Here is a 19,276-nt window from a genome sequence, read left to right as displayed (position 1 = left end):
ATAATTCAGTATACATTTTATAGTAAATCACAGAAAGTTTCATTGAAAAAAATATGTAAAACTAAAGTTATCGTAATTTTACTGAACGTTGCCATTTGCGCAAAAAATTAGCAAAAATGGTCCGTGCCACCTGTTAGCGCATGATAAAAACTACCCGCAAATAATGTGTTAAGAGAACTAACCAACCACCTGATGTTGAACCTGTGAGCACCTTTACTCGCCATCACTTTCTCTCCCTCATAAGATCATAACTTTCTGGGAGAAACAGGGCTGCTGAAGTCACATGCTGAGGCCTCATGGAGCCTCCCTGCCCCTCGCTGCTCCAAACTGAGGCGGCCCTGAGGCCAGTTCTTAAACTTAGACGTGGCCTCTGAGTCCTTAGTGCTGAGCTTGATTGATGCAATGTCCAACCAGAAGGAGGCAGCGCTTTAGGTAACTGGGCCACACAGCCTAGGACACTTCCAACATCCTCGCTCTGTTCACATTGCGGGGATTGAATCGCTCTCGCGGGAACAACAGAGAGAGGAATTAATGCAAAAACAACTCGGTCATCCCCGTCAGCGGTCAAACAGTTGCCCCCAAATCTGTTGTGTCCACCATGTTTTAAAGTCTCTGTGGCTGTTCAGAAAGAACAGTGAGGACCCAGCGAAGAGGAAGCGTAGGTGCCACTCATGCAGAAGGCTGGTGCAGCGGTGGGAGGTATGAATCAGCAGGAGTGGGAGCCCACTGTGTCTGTGCAGAGCCTGGGCCGTGGCGTGGCCAGCTCCGGGGCCTTGGGCTGGCTGGTGACAAAGCAGCTGTGTGATCCGTTCTGTGTCCAGGTGAGTGCAGCAGCGGGATCTGTGATGAAACCTCGTGCATCCACGGCGGCACCTGCATGGCCGTCAGAGCTGACAACTACATCTGCCTCTGTCCCCTGGGATTTAAAGGGCGACACTGCGAGGATGGTGAGAAAGAAGCAAGTTGATGGCGATTTCTATCTGCTTGTTAATTGATGGGGATGTGAATTTCCTTCGGTGTACTTTGAGCAAAGCCCATATGTGCTTCTGGGATTAACATTGCTTCCCGGGATGGTTGGGAGAATCTTTTTTCTTCTCTTTAAGGTGGAGTGTCTTAAAGTGTAAGTGTCAAACCAAACTTCATTTTAAGATGTTCCAGGTCAGGTTTTGGGGGCTCCTCCTGGCCCTCAAATAACTTTGAAGAGCTTATATTTGTGCGGCCTGTTTCAGGCTCAGTTCAGAGCATTGACAGCTCGCTGCTTAGATGATCTGAGAGTTTCGGAGGTAAGGTTGGGAAGACATGCCCAGAAACATCAACCCCACGATGGGACGAGAGTGATCTTGTGTCATTTTCTTTGCACTGCTCTGCTGAATTATCCCACCTCTCAATAACGTATATATTGATTATATAAAAACATATATAATCAATTACACACACATAAGTATACATATGTAGAAACATGTGCACACACAAATACACATATGTAATAATGGAAAATGTTTAAATATTTTGGAAAACCACACAGAATTGAATGTGTTTTAACTTTTCCACCAGCGATTGAGATTTGGACTTAAGATGCCTTACTGGAGAAAGTTTTTGTAACACTGTATAATGTAAAATCTCATGTCACTACCCAACTAGCATGGCTCAGTGGTTGAGCATCGACCTATGAACCCGAAGATCACAGTTCAATTCCTGGTCAGGGCACATGCTCAGGTTGCGGGCTGGATCCCCGGTGTGGGGCATGCAGGAGGCAGCTGATCAATGATTCTCTCATCATTGATGTTTCTATCTCTCTCTCCCTCTCCCTTCTCTGAAATAAATGAAAAAATTTTTTAAAAAAACCTCATGCCACCTAGAAGAGGGCATAGGAGTTGGGGTAAGTGAGGCTGTTACATGCCATCTCGTATCTCCGTGGCCTAACATAATACAGGCCGATCCTTGCTCACAGTTCACATGGCTGCAGAGCTTGGAGGTGCTGGCGGTGGTGGGCTGGCCTCTGCTCCACGCAGTCATTCAGGGACACAGTCCTCTGATCCTGTGTCCAGCCAGCCGGGGTTGGGGGGGGATGGACACAGGGAGGATGGGGGCAAGTTCTATGGGCCCCACCTGCATAGGTGTGCTCCCAGCCTCATGCCACTGGCCAGAGTTCAGTGAGCCCACCCACCTCACCGCAGGGTGGTGCCCAGGGGAAAAGAACACGGCTAGTTCTGCCTCAGAGGGGTTTCTGACCACATGCTTGTCTCTTCAGCTTTCACCTTGACCGTTCCTCAGTTCAGAGAGTCCCTGAGGTCCTACGCTGCCACGCCCTGGCCCTTGGAGCCCCGGCGGTACCTGTCCTTCATGGAGTTTGAGATCACCTTCCGGCCAGACTCGGGCGACGGCGTCCTCCTGTACAGCCACGACACGGGCAGCAGAGACTTCCTGTCCATCAACCTGGCGGGGGGCCACGTGGAGTTCCGCTTTGACTGTGGCTCCGGGACGGCTGTGCTCAGGTAAGGGCTGAGAGCTTTAGGGGCTCCCCTTCCCCGAAAAGCCAGACTGCAGCCACGCTGGGAAAAGGTGCATGTCACTCCATAGTGTGTGCCCTCCCTGTGTCCCCTGCAGTGATCCTTCCCGAAACCTCTCCTGACTAATACGGATCGCAGGCCTCCTGTCCGTCGTGCTGGCCTGCTGCAAGGCTCCCTTTTCTTACACGGCTGCCCAAAAGGTGCCGATTCTCTGCTTGAAGCTAAGGAAAACGGGCTTGCTTCAGGGGGGAGGGGGAGTGACAGCCTTCCTCTCCACGTGGGGTCACACCGTGCCCTCAGCGGAGATAGGATGAGTTGTAATGAATCAGCACCTTGCCCGAGCCTCACTTGGTGGGCGCTTAGCAATTAAACAGTGACCAGTAAAATAGCACTAGCAGAGCCCTGGCCGGTGTGGCTCAGGTGGTTGAGCACCATCCCATGCACCAAAAGGCTGTCAGTTCGGTTCCCAGTCAGGGCACATATCCAGGTTGGAGGCTCAATTCCCTGGTAGGGGCGTGCAGGAGGCATCCAATTGATGATGTGCTCTCATTGATGTTTCTCTCTCTCCATACCACTTTCTTCCCCGAATTCCCTGGTAGGGGCGTGCAGGAGGCATCCAACTGATGATGTGCTCTCATATTGATGTTTCTCTCTCTCCATACCTCTTTCTTCCTCCCTTCCTCTCTCTCTAAAAATCAATTGAAATATATTTTTTAAAACTATTAACGGAAATTTAATGAACAGAAATGTCCTTGGTGACTTCACTGTGCATTTTGACTTTCCTCTTTGCCGTTCCTTCAGTGGTGACTTACGCTTTAGCGAGTCTTTCACTGCTCCCCGTGCTCTGACACGAGTCCCCAGCAGGTGCAAAGGCCCCCCTCTGACCAGTGTGCTCAAGGAGGCTCAATGGCACGCCCAGCGGTAAATCGATGCCTCGAGTGCTGGCTGGCGTCTGCGGAATGGGTTCTGAGTTGTGAGAACTTTCCCTCTGCCACCTGGTCTGTGGTTGAATTTACTCAGATCGACGGTTCAGTGCCGTGTCTGTATCTCTGTGAGTCCTGGGCGATGCAGACATTTTTCTTGTTTGTTTGTGTCTCGCTCTTAACAGTGTTCCTCCCCTGGCAGTTTCTCCCTCCTACCCGGAGGCCACGCTTCTCGCTCCCACGTGTGTCCATCTCTTCTCTGCTGGGGCTCACGGGACGCCCTGCCTCCGAGCGGCCCCGCAGCAGGCAATCAGTGAGCTTGCTGTTGTTCTGAAGGTGATTGCAGGTCATGGTCGATCCACTCATCTTGCTGGGCTGTCATTTTCCAGAAAGAGCATGTGGGTGAGATGTTACAGCCGTGCGTAGCCCTGAGTTGCTGGTCATAGTTCATGGCTGATGGGAAATGACTGCGTCGGAGTTCCACGATTCTTCAAAAGGCCAGTTTGTGTCTGCCCTTATGGCTGAACCCCTGCCCATCAGTGACTCCTCCCACCGTGGGGGACGGAAGACATGCTTGTACCCCTGGTTCTGCAAACACACTGGTGTCTCAAGACAACTCGGGGGGGTATTTACTTGATTCAGTTTACACGTGATTAGTATGCAACCCGTCTAAGTGTTTGCTAAGAACTGTTTGTCCAGTTGAGAAAGGAAGGCGCCTTGCACAGCACGTTGTACTTTCAAGTGGCTTCGTCCTGGATAAGGAATGACTGGCAGGAGCCAGGGAGGGTTGTGGCTCATCAGCGCCCCTTCATGGAACGAATTAAACTCGTAAGTCAAGGCCCCACTGTACTCAAGAAATAGTGTGGCCAGTGTGGCTCAGTGATTGAGCATCAACCCATGACCCAGGAGATCAGTTCCATTCCTGGTCAGAGCACATACTCAGGTTGCAGGCTCAAACCCCAGTAGGGGGCGTGCAGGAGGCAGCTGATCAATGATGCTCGCTCATCATTAATGTTTCTCTCTCCTTTTCTCTCTGAAAGCAATAAAAATATGTTAAAATAATAGTAATAATAGTAATAATGTTATTGTTTTCCTGCCTGTCAGGAAAGGTGCTTAGAAACAAAATCCTTGAGGCTCTGGGGTGATGAAGAGGAGGCTCCAGGGCAAACCGACCACTGTGATCACTGATGGGGTTTCAGACACCCCTTTGGGAGAGATTTATGTTACAAACCATTCCAAAGACGTCCTGCTCAGTTAAGCAAATTCTGTGAAAGCCTGACCTACCGGAGGTTGTGGAATGGGCCGCAGCGTTTTAACTTGAGGAAAAGGGTGCGGTGGTCCAATTCATTATGAGTTGGATTCAAAAATGGTGACAACTGTAAGGAGCCAGTGACGGCCGTGATCGATACAGCCGGGCTGAGCGAGCGGCGTATCCGCAGGAAACGGCCTCTGCAGGGTGAGAGCAGGACCGAGGCGCCGTTCCTCTGTGTGGACACGGGCCAGCTGAAGTGCCGCTGGGTGCTTTATTGCCTATTGATTTAGCCAAGGCGATTAAATCCTAATTGCGAAGGACAAATCACAAAAGCATTTGCCAGAGCGAAAAATCAAGTAAGGGGTGACGACCTTTCAGTAACGGGGCGCATTGGTATTCCTGATGGTTTCCCGGCGATCGCCTGGGACCCCAGAGTAGCTGGAGCTGCAGCAGAGGCCAGGGACCACACCACTAGGCATACAGACGCGTGGGGACACTCCTCGTACGCCGCCCTGTAAAAAGCAATGTGCAGGACTCTGACCAGCTTCCTTTAAACTCCAAGTGCTTCCACCTGGAATTTAAAACTGAATTTTTAAACTACTTTTAATCCTGTTCACAATCTCAGAGAACACGCAACCTGTCCTTGCCCCAGCGTTTTATTACGAAAACTCTCTAATGTAGAAGTTGATAGGAGAGTACAGTGAACATTATACCCAAGTTCTATGGTCCACAGTTAATGCTTTGCTATATTGGCTTTTATCCCCCATCTAGCCTTCCTTCCTTCCTTCCTCCCTCCCTCCTTTCTTTCCTTTTTTCCATCCACCCATTCATCCATCCATCCATCCATCCATCCATCTTATTTTCTATGTATTTCAGTGGTCACTGCAAGACATCAGTACACCAAGGAATCTCTGTTTTACTCCACAGCCCATATAACTCTTCTTCTTCTAGGCTCGTGTGCCACAATGATCACATTTTACCCTCCTGCCACCCCTCATCTAGAAAACAAGGCTCCTCCTACCCCGCTTCAGGCCCGCCGTAAGGAGTAAATAAGATAATGAATGCAACGTTCCCACCGTGAAGGGGTCCGATAAGTGGGGCGAACACTAAGTAGGAAGGATCATTTTCTTTTTGCCGAGCAGCGTGAGGTGCTGAGGTTGGCATCCGTGTCATCGGAGCGGATCGATGAACAGCATTCATAACCCGGAGGGTGCTAACCCACGCTCAGTCTCCATCCCTCCGCAGGAGTGAAGACCCCCTCGCCCTCGGCCGCTGGCACGAGCTGCGTGTATCTCGCACAGCGAAGAACGGCATCTTGCAGGTGGATAAGCAGAAGGTGGTGGAGGGCATGGCGGAGGTAAGGATTCACCTGTGCTCCTGACGGTGTGTGGGGGCTGTTTCCTTTCTGGTGACAAAGTGGCGAAGCACATGGACGCCAGGGCCAGGCTGCCTGGGCCACACCCGAGCCCCCGACCTGCCAAGTTACTTAACTTTTCTCTTCTTCAGCTGTGAGCGCGGACAATCGCAGCAGACGCCTCACAGGACAGCTCACGGATTGAGTGAGCTAATTCAAGGGCAGCACCTGAAGCATTGCCTGCCGCCCCCTTTGTTCCTGTGGGCGTGTAGTACAGTAGACTCTGAAATCAGACTTCGGGGTTCAAAATCTGGCTCCCTTTATTTACCAGTAATGTGATCTCAGACTCTGAGTTTGTGTTTTCTCATCTATATAATGGGGGGTAATAATAGTCCTACCTCATGGAGCTGTGCAAATTAGAATATTGATATATGTCACACACAACAGTCCCTGGCATAGGGTCAGCACTGTTTAGCTTTACTTATTAGTAGTATTGATATTGTACTTTCATGGCCTGAATTTCTACTCAAGTTTCCAACTTGATTTCATTTCCAGGGATATATCCGAAGGAAAATGACATTTTTAAGAAGAGATAGGAGAGATTTGCTTTAAGCTATAATCTACTAGGATTCTGCACACCCCAAAAATGTACAGATGCCTAAAAAAATGTTTGACTTTATTTTGTGCATTGCAAGATTTAAAGAGGGCAATGGTGAAGGTGGGTGTTCTGCTGAGAAAATGGACCGACAGAAAAAAAAAGGAAGGAAAAGAGACTTTGGGTGGGGACAGAGGTATTTGGTGTAGGAGGAGAGAAGAAAAAACGTGTCTGGGAACCACCTCAGGGACAGCAGGGGGAGAAGGGGTGTCCCGAACCTCCCTGGGAATTAGAAGAATCCCAAACGGCCTGAAGGTTAGCAACAGAGACAGTTCAGTCTGTGACCTGACGAAGGCAGAGCTGTGGCACCTGAATATAACAATAGCCGGCCATGCTGAGTGAGGGGTGCGTGTCCAGCTCAGTGCCAGGAGGGGCGAGACTGTGCCCAGTCAGTCACACACAGCCCTCGGTACCAGCAGCTCATCACAGGGTCCACTTCCCACTCATGCTCCATGTCCGTCCATGGCCAGTGGCAGCTTCCGTCTGAGACCCAGACTGGAGGCCCTAGGGGTCAGGGTGAGGCAGGGCGAGCCACTCCCAGGCTCCGAAGGCTCCTGTCCAGCAGTGGTCCATGTCTCTCTTGCTCCCGTTTCACTGAGATCACAGGCTGCGTGCCCCACGTGAGACGGACAGGGTGGAGGCCGTCAACCTGGCGGGGCGGGGTCCTGCTGGCTGAGCATCCACCCCTTTGCTGTGACGCATCCGCATCTGTGAGGCAGACACTGCGGTTCCCCTTTTGTAGATGGTGAACCTGAGTCTCAGAGAGGCTGTGAAATTTACAGACATCCAGCGAGGTGGTGAGGGGCCACGCAGAGCCCTGTGAGCGTCAGACCAACATGAAGACAGATTGTCCTGATGGGTCTCCAGGGGACCCGAGGGCGCATGTGCTAGTCTTGACCATCTTTTCTCAACTTTACACCATGTTTTGTTTCACCTGTTGGCAGGGCGGCTTCACGCAGATTAATTGCAACACAGATATCTTTATTGGCGGGGTCCCCAGTTACGACGAGGTGAAGAACAAGTCGGGCATCCTCAGGCCCTTCAGCGGGAGCATCCAGAAGGTACGGCTCGCTTGCTCCTGGTTGTTGTGTGACCTTGACTCCAGACAGTGGGATTGAGAATTGTGACCAATGCTCAACCCGCTGCCCCCAGGGACATTTTGAGAGAGTTTTGACATGTTTAAGATTTCATTTGTGAATATTCACAGCAAGCTTTCCAACCCCACGTCTTATAAAGTCTCAGTCTGCTCCTGGGTCTGTGCCCAGCAGACATAGCATGAACGCAACTTGAGGAAGATGCATTTTTACAGCAAATCCACAAACATATCCTGGTCCTGGCACCAGGTCACTTCCAAAGCTTCCACGAAAGGGAAGGAGGTGAATGGATCTAATAGCAACTCTTGGCTCTACGCTTCTCTGTAGCTTACCGGGCAGTTTGCTGAAGGCAAGAACCAACTCTTGTTGCCCCTCCCCACCCCCCACTTTACCGATGGTTCATCAGTCGCGTAACCCAGTTCTCAAGAGCGTAGAGTCCTTCCATAGAAGGTGCAGGAGGAAACCGCTCAGCTAGTGACAGACACAGGGCACGGACCCCACTCATCTTCATCTCTTCCTCCTTCCCCAGGGGCTGCCCTGCCATGACTCTCGGGTAGGAGAAGAGGGAGTTCTGTCTGCAGCAGACATGCAGGGGGACAGGGACTTGAAGGGAAGCATGCTGGGTTCCTGGGTGTTAGCGTCATCTAGTTTTCCTTCGGCCACCAGGGTTGGGGCGTGGGCCATTGACCCTTAAAAACCTGAGGTGGGAGGCGCAGGGAAGGCAGGTCCTACCAGGATTTGCTCCTGGGAGCTGGGAAGGGCCCCTGGGCTCAGCCTTTCTGGGTGAACCAGTGTGGGGTCCAGGCACTATTTGCTGACTCCTATGTGTTTCCCTTTGTTGCAAACGGTGGTGACAGTGACACCTCAATTCAGACCATTATTCCCCCTCTTACCCCCGTGACTGGGTTTGGCCTTGTTTAATCTTGTATTTGAAATTCTCACTTGGGAAGCAAGCTGATGCGCTAAGAGGGTTCCCACCCTCGCAGGCCCCCTCCTGGGCACAGCACACATAGCCCTTTCCTGTCCACTCTGGGGAAGGCCACCCTCCCAGGTCCTGGCCAAAGCCTTGGCTGTGCGTATCCTGCGGCGACTGGTGCGGTGAATGGCTTGCCTCAGCTACGGTGACAGTTTCACAGCCCTTCACTCACGGCATGAAAAGGGGGAGGTTATGGAGAGAGTCTGGCTGCTCTCCAGCAGCTTCTGAGATTCAGAAGGAGGAAAGTTTGCTCCCAGCTCAGGACCAGGCCAGCCTATGGAAATGGGGGTTAGTGGCCGGAAATGCCATTGCTAACTGCTTGGACCCCCTGCAGGGTGGGGTGTCCTGGGGCACTTTCTCTCCCTGAGTTCTGCAAAGCCTCCCCCACATGGAACACCAGCAGCTCAGGTAGATACACAGTCTGAGTCAAGGGCTGGCAACAATGGGTGTATGTATTTGGGGTGGGAGCCCAGTAAGCTATTCCTAGAATTCCTCTTTCTCCAGAGCCCGCTTCAGGGAAAAGGGGTGGGGTCTGGAGCGCTCTGGCCCCAGTGAGCATGCCCAGCAGTGGTGGGAATGTGACCTGAGTTCCTCCTTTTTTCTTTAATGATGAGGAAGGGGTTGTAGAGGGGAAGGGAATTCAAGAGTGTCCGGGAAGGAGGACAACAAGAACTGGGGGGCCCTGGCTGGTTGGTTCCGTTGATTGGACCATCATCCTGTACACCAAAAGGTCGCAGGTTCGATTCCTGAACAGGGCACATACCTAGATTATGGTTTTGATCCCTGGTCAGGTGCATACAGGAGGCAACCAATTGATGTTTCCCTCTCACATCCTCACTTCGATGTTCTTTTCTCTTTGTTTCTCTCCCTTCGTCTCTTTCTAAAAATCAATAACACATCTCCTCGGGTAAAGATTTTAAAAAAAGAGAGCAGGTGAGACCATCGGGAGGGCCCCACTGATGGAGCCTGAGGCAGTACCCCAGGACATCAGTCGGGCAACAGAGCAGTCCAGCGAGAAGCCGCTCCTCCACCCTCACCTGAGCCTCCACTCCGTGTCGGTTCTTTGTTCTGGATTCTTCCCTGTCTCAGCCTCAGCTGCATCTCAGGACCACTGGGAAGCCTGGAAATGTTACTGATGACTGGTTGCACCCTCAGAGATGCTCACTCAGATATCTGGGTGGACCTGGGTGTTAGTTATTTCCTAAAAGTTCCCGGCGATTCTGAGAGGCAGCCCGGTGGGGACCCCACTTCCTAGGGACTGGGCCTTGTCTTTGAGCTCCGAGCCACCAGGCCTTCCAGACCACAGCACAGGCCCCACGCGCCCCGGCCATCAAGTCGGTTCCCGCATCATGTCACTCAGGACTACGAAGGCCACTACCGGCCCTTGTCTCCTCTTCCCGAAGCTCTCACTGCGCGTGGTCTGGGTCAGTGGCCGAGGGACCCTTCACACACCGCCGAGTGTTTCCCGGGCCCCTGACTGTCTTCGCTTCCTCCCCCAGATCACCCTGAACGACCGTGCCATCCACGTGAGGCACGACTTCACCCGCGGCGTGAATGTGGACAATGCAGCCCACCCGTGCGTGGCGGGCCCCTGTGCCCACGGGGGCAGCTGCCGGCCCCGGGAGGAGGGCTACGAGTGTGACTGTCCCCTGGGCTTCGAGGGCCTGCACTGCCAGCAAGGTACGCGGGCTGGGACCTGGCCGGGCCAGGGCGGGGAGGGGACTGTTGGTGACAGCAGGCCAGCCAGCCCCGTTATTTTCATCAGCGATTTCAGTGTCATAGTCGATGGCTAATCACATATAAACTGCTATACTTATTTAACGATGAAAATGCTGGGGTGCTCCTGTAACAGGAGGTGAACAGCTTCCCACCTGACTGTCCTGGCCCCTTCCCTGAGAATCCCCTCATGGCCCAGCATCCAAAAGTTTAGCCCATAATATAGGGGGGCTCCCAGGACCCCCCTGCATCTGAGGCACCCCCAGAGCCCATCCTGATAGGCTGGTAAATGTTTTGCCTAAACATTTATGAACATTATAGTAAAGAAATCTTACCAAATACAGAAAAATACGAATTGTACTTGGAAAGTATTAATAGCCTTCTGTAGAGTGCTATGTTCCCTGCCACCTAAGTCTCCCCTGTGCCTCAGTTTCCTCATTGTGAAGTGAGAATAAAAATAGCAATAGTATCTAATGCAGAGGGTGTGCGGGGTCAATGAGACGATGCATATTCCATGGGAGAATGCCGGGTGGGCACTCAGCCAGCACCAGGCTTTATTGCTATCGGTGAGAAAAATAAAAACCCATTTGAGTGCTCAGCTTTTTTTTTTTTTATATATGGAAATGCCACTAGGGCTATCCTTTTTTTAAAAAAATATATTTTTATTGATTTCAAAGAGGAAAGGAGTGGGAGAGAGAGATAGAAACATCAATGATGAGAGAGAGTTACTGATCGGCTGCCTCCCGCACGCCCCCCACTGGGGTTCGAGCCCGCAATCCAGGCCCCTAACCAGAATCGAATCCAGGACCCTTCAGTCCACAGGCCAATGCTCTATCCACCGAGCAACATCAGCCAGGGCTAGTGCTCAGCTTCTAACCTGCCCTGTCCGAGAGCTGGAGCAGGGCAGAGTACTGGCTGGAGGGAGGTGGGACCGGGGTGTCAGAGGCGGCCTGCCCTCATACGGGCATCACCTTGGGCCACGGGGAGCTTCTTGTTCAGGGGTCAGGATGGCCTCACTGTTTAGGAACTAATTTTTTAAAAGATGGATAGGCCCTGAGGACATCAGGCACCGCCCAAGTGAAGGCGTGTGCTGTCTTCCTTGTGTGTTTCTGGTTCCTGGTTTTCATCGGACGGAGGGCTTAGAGGGAAACTGGAAGTTGGGGCAGATGGTTCGGGGTATGGGAGGATAGAGTTGTTGTTCAGGAGTCTTGGAAAGCATGAAAGTATGAAAGATGCCAAGTGGCCAGATGGCAGATTCAGTAGTATTATACTTAAATGAATTTTGAAACCTGCACAGCAAATTGTATGAAATATGTGCATTAACATAGCTCACTCTATAATAACCCCCCACAGAAAAGTCCTAGACCCATTTGCGAACGAGCCTGAGGAGAATCCCGAGAAGGGAATCCCTGGTTAGCTAACAGTGTGTACTTGGCAAGATTCAGTTCCAGAGAGGCCCGTTCACTCAGAAACTGGGTCTGGCTTTCACGGGTCAGTGTTTGAATCTTGGGGCCTCCCCTCGGGCACAGGCAGGGCAAGCTGGCTCCTGCCTTAAGCACCAATGCTAATGGTCAGTGCGTGAAGGCCAGGCTCCCATGAGCAGTCAGCAGCTTCGGGAAGTCGAGGAAGGACAGGGTAATGTGTGACCTTGCTGACCCTCGCTTCCTGCTACAGAACATCAACCATGAAGGTACGAAAAGCTCAGGTGTATAGCTTTGTAACCGTGGGTTCAGTTTCAACGAGAAACACATTTTACCAGAATGAAGGGGCAGATCTGCTGAGGGTCTGGGCTACCTGGTGAGGTCCCAGGAGTGGACAGTGGCAGGGGATCTGGGGGGCATTTAGGCCTCTTTCTGCAGCTCACTGGGCTGGAGGCATCAGCTGCCCCCCTTTTACATCGTTACCTCTTTGTGCCTTGAGAAAAAGATGGCCCTCTGGCACCCTGGCAGCTGCTGCCAGTGCTGGCAGGGGGGTGGGGAGTTCACATAGGGGAGGCCCGGCCTGCAAACACCTTCCTCTCCCGTATGTGGCTTCCGGGGATTAATGGGGCTCTGGGTGCAGCCTAGTGCCGCTCAGAACACGTCTCCCAGGCCCCAGCGGGCACACAGATGGCTGTCATCCTGGGGAAAACGTCTAGTCCAGTGATGGCGAACCTATGACACGCGTGTCAGAGGTGACAGGCGAACTCATTTTTTTGGTTGATTTTTCTTTGTTAAATGGCATTTAAATATATAAAATAAATATCAAAAATATAAGTCTTTGTTTTACTATGGTTGCACATATCAAAAAATTTCTATATGTGACACAGCACCAGAGTTAAGTTAGGGTTTTTCAAAATGCTGACATGCCAAGCTCAAAAGGTTTGCCATCACTGGTCTAGTTCCAGGTCAGGATGGCAACGCTGGGAAGTGGGCACTCTCACTGTTCTGTAAAGATGCAAAAGAACATTCTCAAAGTTTGGGCAAATTCTCAGCTTGAAAGACACGTAATAGTCTATTCGTAATAGTTGGAATCTATCTTGATGGCCAGAGAAAACCCTGCCTAATCCAGCACAGGGGTTCATAGCCTCGTCCATGTAAAGATTCGGGTTTTTCCAGCCTGAAGACCAGGTCATGCTTCAGAAGCAAGACCCCGGTGTTTGTTCCCCGCGGAAGTTAGGCCCGTCCTTGGACACTGAGCAGCGTGGGGAGAATCTCCAGGCCCAGGCCCATTCAGTCCGCACCCAGGGGCACCTTCTCCATCAGGAATGTGGTATCGGGTTTCTCTAGTCTGCACAGGGTGTGTGAGGGCAGGCAGGTGAATCCACTGGGATCTGGTCGGGAGACCGGGACTAGGACCCAAAACTCAGACAAATCCTAGGGAAGCGCTAGGCCCCCTGACCATCGCGGAGGTCTCGGGAGCCCCCTTGGCCCCTGAGAGGTGAGGGTCAGGAGCAGGAGGGCCTGACCCTGACCGAGGTGGGCATGTAGGTCCTCTGAGCCCCTGGGGCCCCCGGGGCACCACAGGCTCGCTGAGGCAGCAGCTGTGGAAATGAGGCCGCTCTTTCAGCCTCGGGAACCCACCGGCTCTCGGACTCGCAGCCACGATTTCAAGTCCTTGACTTTGGTGGTCGCCTCAGCTTCATCTCGGGGCTCTCCCTCTTAGGTGCCTTCCTGCACCTCAAACCTCAGCACTCTCATCCTGAGCCCCGCTTCTCATCTCACCCGAGTGGTGTCAACAAGGCCTCCCTCCTCAAAACAAATGCTCCCCTGCCTTAGAGATTTCTTCTTCTTTCTACTCATCCAAATGTGCCCATCGGACGTTCCAGTTCCTCACAGCTCTTAGAGCCAAGCAAGTTACTGAGAAGTCAGAGCCGCATTTCCCAGAGTGCATGCAAGGATTTAAGTTCTAAGGAATATTAATGGCTGTTTTTCACACAGAGACAGACACACATACATTCGCATGCACAAAATGGGCGGGGGTATTCTGTGGTCAAAGAAGTTTGGGGAAATGTGGTTAAACAGCTCTCTCTTCTGCAGGACTTCTCAGAGCCTTTGTTATGCCCTGAGTATCCCAGACACGGGTATAGGATGCAGCTGTTTTGTCCTGGATTCTCCCAGCCCATAGCACACAGGCAGCTGCTTGGGGAAGGGATAGGACCCCTCCCCTCATTACTGAGAAGTTTGGACTCAGGCGGTGTAGGACCCTGCTGGCCACTAGATGGGGCTATTTCTCTGTAGCAGGGAAGCTGATGCCGCTCACCACTGACACCCATAGCCACTGCGGCCATGCTGGGCATCAGGCATGCGCTCTTCATGGAAGCAAGGTCCTAACATCCGGGACCCAGCCTGATCTACATGGACCTGCAACACACGCAACACTTGGGACACTTCATGTCGCATTTAGTAGATCCCACGCCTTATTGTTGGGTCTGAGTTGGATTAATATTCTTCGGTCCCAGTGTATGAAAAATGGTTCCAGCAAGTATAGGCCGTGCTTTACGAAATCCAAGATATGGAAACACAAAGGAAGAAAAGATGCCCACCACCAGGAATTTCTTTCCTGGGGGTGGTTTAGGATTAAACAATGAAACACGGCTGCTGTTCAGCCCAGGAGCTGGTCTTCGGTGTAGAGCAGGTTTTTGTTTGTTTGTTTATTTGTGGCCACAGAGTCCGCTTCCTGGAGCTGCCCCAGCCCGGATGGGGAGCTGCCTGGGGCATCAAGCGTGTCCTCGGGTGGAGGGCCACATGTCAGGGTGGTGCTGAGCGGAGCCCTGGCTGTGGGGAAAGCTGGGTGACACCCCAGCTCCTCCTGTGACTGCGCAAAGGAGCTCGATGGCCACACCCCAGCTCCTCCCTTCACGCTGTCTGGTCTGCAGGGAATTGCAAGTCCCGGGCGGACAGTGTGCTTGGCCTGGAGGCTGCCACTCACTCGGGTGGAGCACTTCCATGTGTCCTCGGACAGCACAAGCTTTTCGGAATAAATGTGAGGAAGTGACCAAAACACATGTCAATGGATGCATCAGCAAGGCTTCGCCACAGGGAAAAGGCAGTGTGACAACGTAGACATGAAGGGTCCGGTTAAATGCAATCCCGTTTGCCATATTTAAACACACCACGAAGGGCCCAAGGGCTAGATGGTCGCCTCCAGCCCCAGCGTTTGAGGACAGAAGGCACACCTACATGTCTACACGGGTGTGTTGTCGCTGTTTTGTACTCAGTGGTGTCACTTCTGGACGGTTCCCCTGCCCTTCGCTCACCGCCCATGACCAGAGCTCTGGAGTCTTGCAAAGTGGGGTGGGCAGGGGTGGGAACGAGGCTGGTGTTTTCCACTCTGGAGAGAGAAGAGGCAGCTGGCTGGCTTATCATTCCTTTTTCACACGCAGCCCAGAGCCAAGCAAAGTAATAATCACTGACAGGCAAGGTAAGTCACTTTTTAGCAGGAGCTGTTACTCCAGGTTTAGCATAAAGGAGGACTGTCGGTTCAAGGTCGGGGAGCCTCAGAGGTGTCAGACAACTTGTCATTCACGTCTTCGTCTTCTTGGTCCACTGCCACCCCCGCCCCTCCCCGTGGGAAGCTGGGGCTGGGAGGCGAGCGGGGCCCTCTGCGAGGCGTCAGAGGGAAACGCGCTGGTTCCCTAACTGCACAGAGAGGGGGTTTACGTGCCTGTGAGATTCTGACTCTCCCTGTTCTGTTTCATGCTGGCACACGGCAGAGTGTGGGAACTACTGTCTCAACAGTAAGTACAGTGAGTCCTACAAGAGACGGAGAGCATGCTGGGCTGGTGCCAGGCAGGCGTGGCCAGCTGGGGGCACGTGCAGGCCACCACACACAGGGGTCCCCGGAGGAGCGGCGTGGGACTTGGCCATCCCTGGAGGGTGGCGGGCATCCTCTCCCCAGAAGAGCCGCCCTGAGAACGCACTTGAGTCCCCACTGGGCCTCAGGATGCGCTGAGCTCCTGAGCGGGGGCTTCGCAGGCAGCTGGACCGGTCTCAACAGACCCCTGAGGGGCTCCGTGTGCAGAGCAGACGCGTGACAAGCACGTCCTGACCATTTCAAGGAGCCCAGGGGAGCCCTAGCTAGTGGCCACCGGCCCACGTCCATGGCCAATAACAGCAAGGACAGGCCCTGCCTGCACCTCCCACCTAAGGTTGAGCCAAACCCGGAAGGGCATGTTGGTCATGGGCAGCCCCGGGGAGACGCCTCCATCTGCCTGATTATTCTCTCTTCTCCTCCGTTCTCAGCCCAGGGACCTCCTGCAGTTTCTTCTTTTTAAATATATTTTTATTGATTTCAGAGAGGAAGCAAGAGGGAGAAGGAGATAGAAACATCAATGATGTGAGAGAATCATTGATCAGCTGCCTCCTGCACGCCCCCTACTGGGGATCGAGACCACAGCCTGGGCATGTGCCCCTGACAGAATTGATCGAATCCAGGACCCTTCAGTATGCAGGTCGACACTCTGTCCACTGAACCAAACCGGCTAGGGCTTCTCCTGCAGTTTCTTGTCTTGGTTCTCCCCTGGCTCTCCATGTCTGCCCTCTGGGTCTGTCCTCTCCGCACTCAGCCTTTTCCATTCCCCTCTCTTTTCCCTGCCCCGGGGCTGCCCGTCTCTGGCGTCCTTTCTTTTCCTGCCTCCCCCGCCTTCTCTCTCTTGGCATTTCCTTTCCCCTCTCCTCACTCTAGCTTGCCCCTTCATCCTCCGCTCATCAGGGCCTTTTTATTTTGCATCCTGCTCTCTTCTCCTCTCTCCTTTCCTGCCTTTCCTCCCCCTCCTCCTCCTCCCACTTTAACCGGAAGGTGGGGAGGCTGGTGGAGTTTAACAGATGAGACTTTCCTCTGTCCCTGGCCCTAATGGGTCCTCTGGGCCCGCAGGCTCCGTCCAGGGCTGCGTTGCTTCAGAGAGCAGTTTCTCAGAAATTACTTTTAAAGCTTTTATATCTCTTCCTTTGCTTTTCTTGTTTCTTCTCTTTTAAAATTTTTACTTTTAATGAAAAGATTTTGAGGAACATGCTATAGGTGACCTGTCAACATAGGAACTTATTCTTGGGTGCCCAATGCCATTGGGTTTTGGAGTTGGCTGTTATCTCTCTCTTTAAAAAAAAATGTTTAGCCCAGCTGGCATTGCTCAGTGGTTGATAATCAACCTATGAACCAGGAGGTCACGGTTCGATTCTCGGTCAGGGCACATGCCCGGGTTACAGGCTCAATCCCCAGTGTGGGGCGTGCAGAAAGCAGCCGATCAGTGATTCGCTCTCATCATTGATGTTTCTATCTCTCTTGCCCTCTCCCTTCCTCTCTGAAATCCATACAACTATATATTTAAAAAATAATAAATAAATAAATAAATAAACAAACAAACAATGTTTAGAAGCTACATTTAAACTCTTCCGGTTCTTCGTAGTGTCCAGTAACGATACATGTCCTCTTGGGTGTAGAATCCTTAGTTAGGTGTCTTTTTTGCACCAACCACATATTTTGTGGAACTCTGATTTGTTTTATAAGCAGGCTTGTTCTTCTTGCACATTTGTTTGAAAATGAGATTCATTCTGCCTCAGTTCTTTCAACTGTCACTTCTGTGTTTTTCTAAAGAGGAAAGAGAGATGCTGTGATCTCTTTGGGTGGCATCTCCTGAATTATCGCTAACCTTTGACACCAAACACAACCCGTAACCTATTCCTGTGCCAATTGCGTGGAGAAGGGAGATTTCTCAGGAAAACAAAGGGAAGGCAAGTTGAGAGGCAGGAGACAGGCTGCTGAGGTTCTGGAACGTGAAGGGTGGGCTGAGGAGCAGAACCGGGTTCCTGCCCTGCTGCTCTCTTAGCCTCTAACCTCAGGCAGAACCTTGCTGATGTCTGTGCCTCGTTTCCTCTTCTAAGAATGGGCATAACCAGCCCTCCCCTTCTCCAGTCTCCCTGCTGCTTCAGGACATTGTGGTGAAGAGCTTAGGAAGTGGGACACTGGAGGGGATTTGTAAGAACACGTCAGAGCCTCGTGTCTCATCGCTGGCCCATCTCCTGAGGTCATGGCTGAAAGGGTTTTGGGGCAGATTGGCCTCAAGTAGGGAAATTCCGGTGGGCTTATTGGGGGATTATTTCCTCTGCCTCCCTTGGAGAACATCTAGGAGTGCCCCCAGCTGCTCCCCACATGGCCCAAGACCGGCTCTTAGGCTTACAAGAACAACTGGGCAGGTTCAAGTTTCAGCATATATCAAGCCCGTCTCAGTGTGCAGAGGGCATTCACAGTGACACCGGCCTGGGGGAGGGGACAGCAGGGAGGTGCCAACCCCAGGCCTTCAGGCCAGGCAGCTCCAAACCTGGCCGAGAGGAAGGAGCTGACAAGTTGTTAACTGTCCCGATCCCAGCTGGCCTTCTTGCCCTCTGTTTCCCTGCCCGTGGCTGAGAGCTGGGTCAGAACCACGGCCATGTAACTTCCATTTTGTCTTCTGCCTCAGCCGTCACAGAAACCATCGAGATCCCGCAGTTCATCGGCCGCAGCTACCTGACCTACGACAACCCAGACATCCTCAAGAGGTAACAATACGTGTCAACCGGCAACAGGCACCTTATCTCTCTGGGGGTAGATTTCATAATAGTTTTCCCAAGGTTTTCCTTATTTTATGAGCCAGAAGATAATTCTCAAAGAGGACCGTTTAGCCATGGCCTTGGGGGAAAACAGCCACACATCATAAACATAGAAACTAGAACAAAACAAAACAAAAAAACAAACTTGAAAGAGGCAGCCTTTCAAAACACCCAAACCCTATCAAGGAGGTTGCCTGGCCTTGGGATTTCCAGTCCTCACATCTCACAGTGCCAGGGTTATGAGTGATTCCCCAGTCAGGGCAATCGATTTCAGAAAGGAAGAGAGAGAGAGAGAACATCAATGACGAGAGAGAATCATTGATCAGCTGCCTCCTGCATGCCCCTCACTGGGGATCGAGCCCGCAACCCAAGCAGGTGCCCTGACTGAGAATCGAACTGTGACCTCCTGGTTCATAGGTTGATGCTCAACCACTGAGCCACGCCGGCTTCATGCTGCTCTTGGCCAGGGCCTGGTGCTTTGCCGCGAGCTGCAGCAGAGGTCCTGGTGCTCCCACAGTTCCACCGAAAGTGTCAAGTCCATGTCCTACTTCCCACCTTCAGCAGCAAAAGTCTATGTCCTCCACAGCCAGCCAGCTCAGCGAGGGCTCCTCAGCTCTCTTCGTGTGGACAAGGCACACAGAGGTGCCCAAGTCACCATCCTGGCTGGTAGGCCTTGGTGACTGAGGCTCCAGTACCCCCCCTCCCTCCGGTTCCGTTCCCCTGCCCTCCACCC

The 19,276-nt window shown here is 52.3% G+C and overlaps 1 protein-coding gene across 2 annotated transcripts in view; it reads left to right on the top strand.

Annotated features, from left to right (window-relative positions):
- Positions 1 to 19,276, top strand: part of EGFLAM (EGF like, fibronectin type III and laminin G domains) — an 81,564-nt gene that overhangs the window by 46,090 nt on the left and 16,198 nt on the right. Inside the window, exons 13-19 of one of the 2 annotated variants that reach the window (XM_015562634.1) lie at positions 822 to 947; positions 2,252 to 2,495; positions 5,931 to 6,042; positions 7,639 to 7,755; positions 10,264 to 10,444; positions 15,675 to 15,698; positions 18,414 to 18,492. In XM_015562634.1, the coding sequence (XP_015418120.1) occupies positions 822 to 947; positions 2,252 to 2,495; positions 5,931 to 6,042; positions 7,639 to 7,755; positions 10,264 to 10,444; positions 15,675 to 15,698; positions 18,414 to 18,492 (883 nt within the window). The remainder of the gene's footprint in view (positions 1 to 821; positions 948 to 2,251; positions 2,496 to 5,930; positions 6,043 to 7,638; positions 7,756 to 10,263; positions 10,445 to 15,674; positions 15,699 to 18,413; positions 18,493 to 19,276) is intronic. The other variant, XM_015562635.1, reaches the window with a different exon arrangement.

The sequence above is a fragment of the Myotis davidii genome, unplaced genomic scaffold (assembly GCF_000327345.1).
Source record: "Myotis davidii unplaced genomic scaffold, ASM32734v1 scaffold496, whole genome shotgun sequence".
Lineage (NCBI taxonomy): Eukaryota > Metazoa > Chordata > Mammalia > Chiroptera > Vespertilionidae > Myotis > Myotis davidii.
This window is presented reverse-complemented; position numbering and strand designations above follow the sequence as displayed.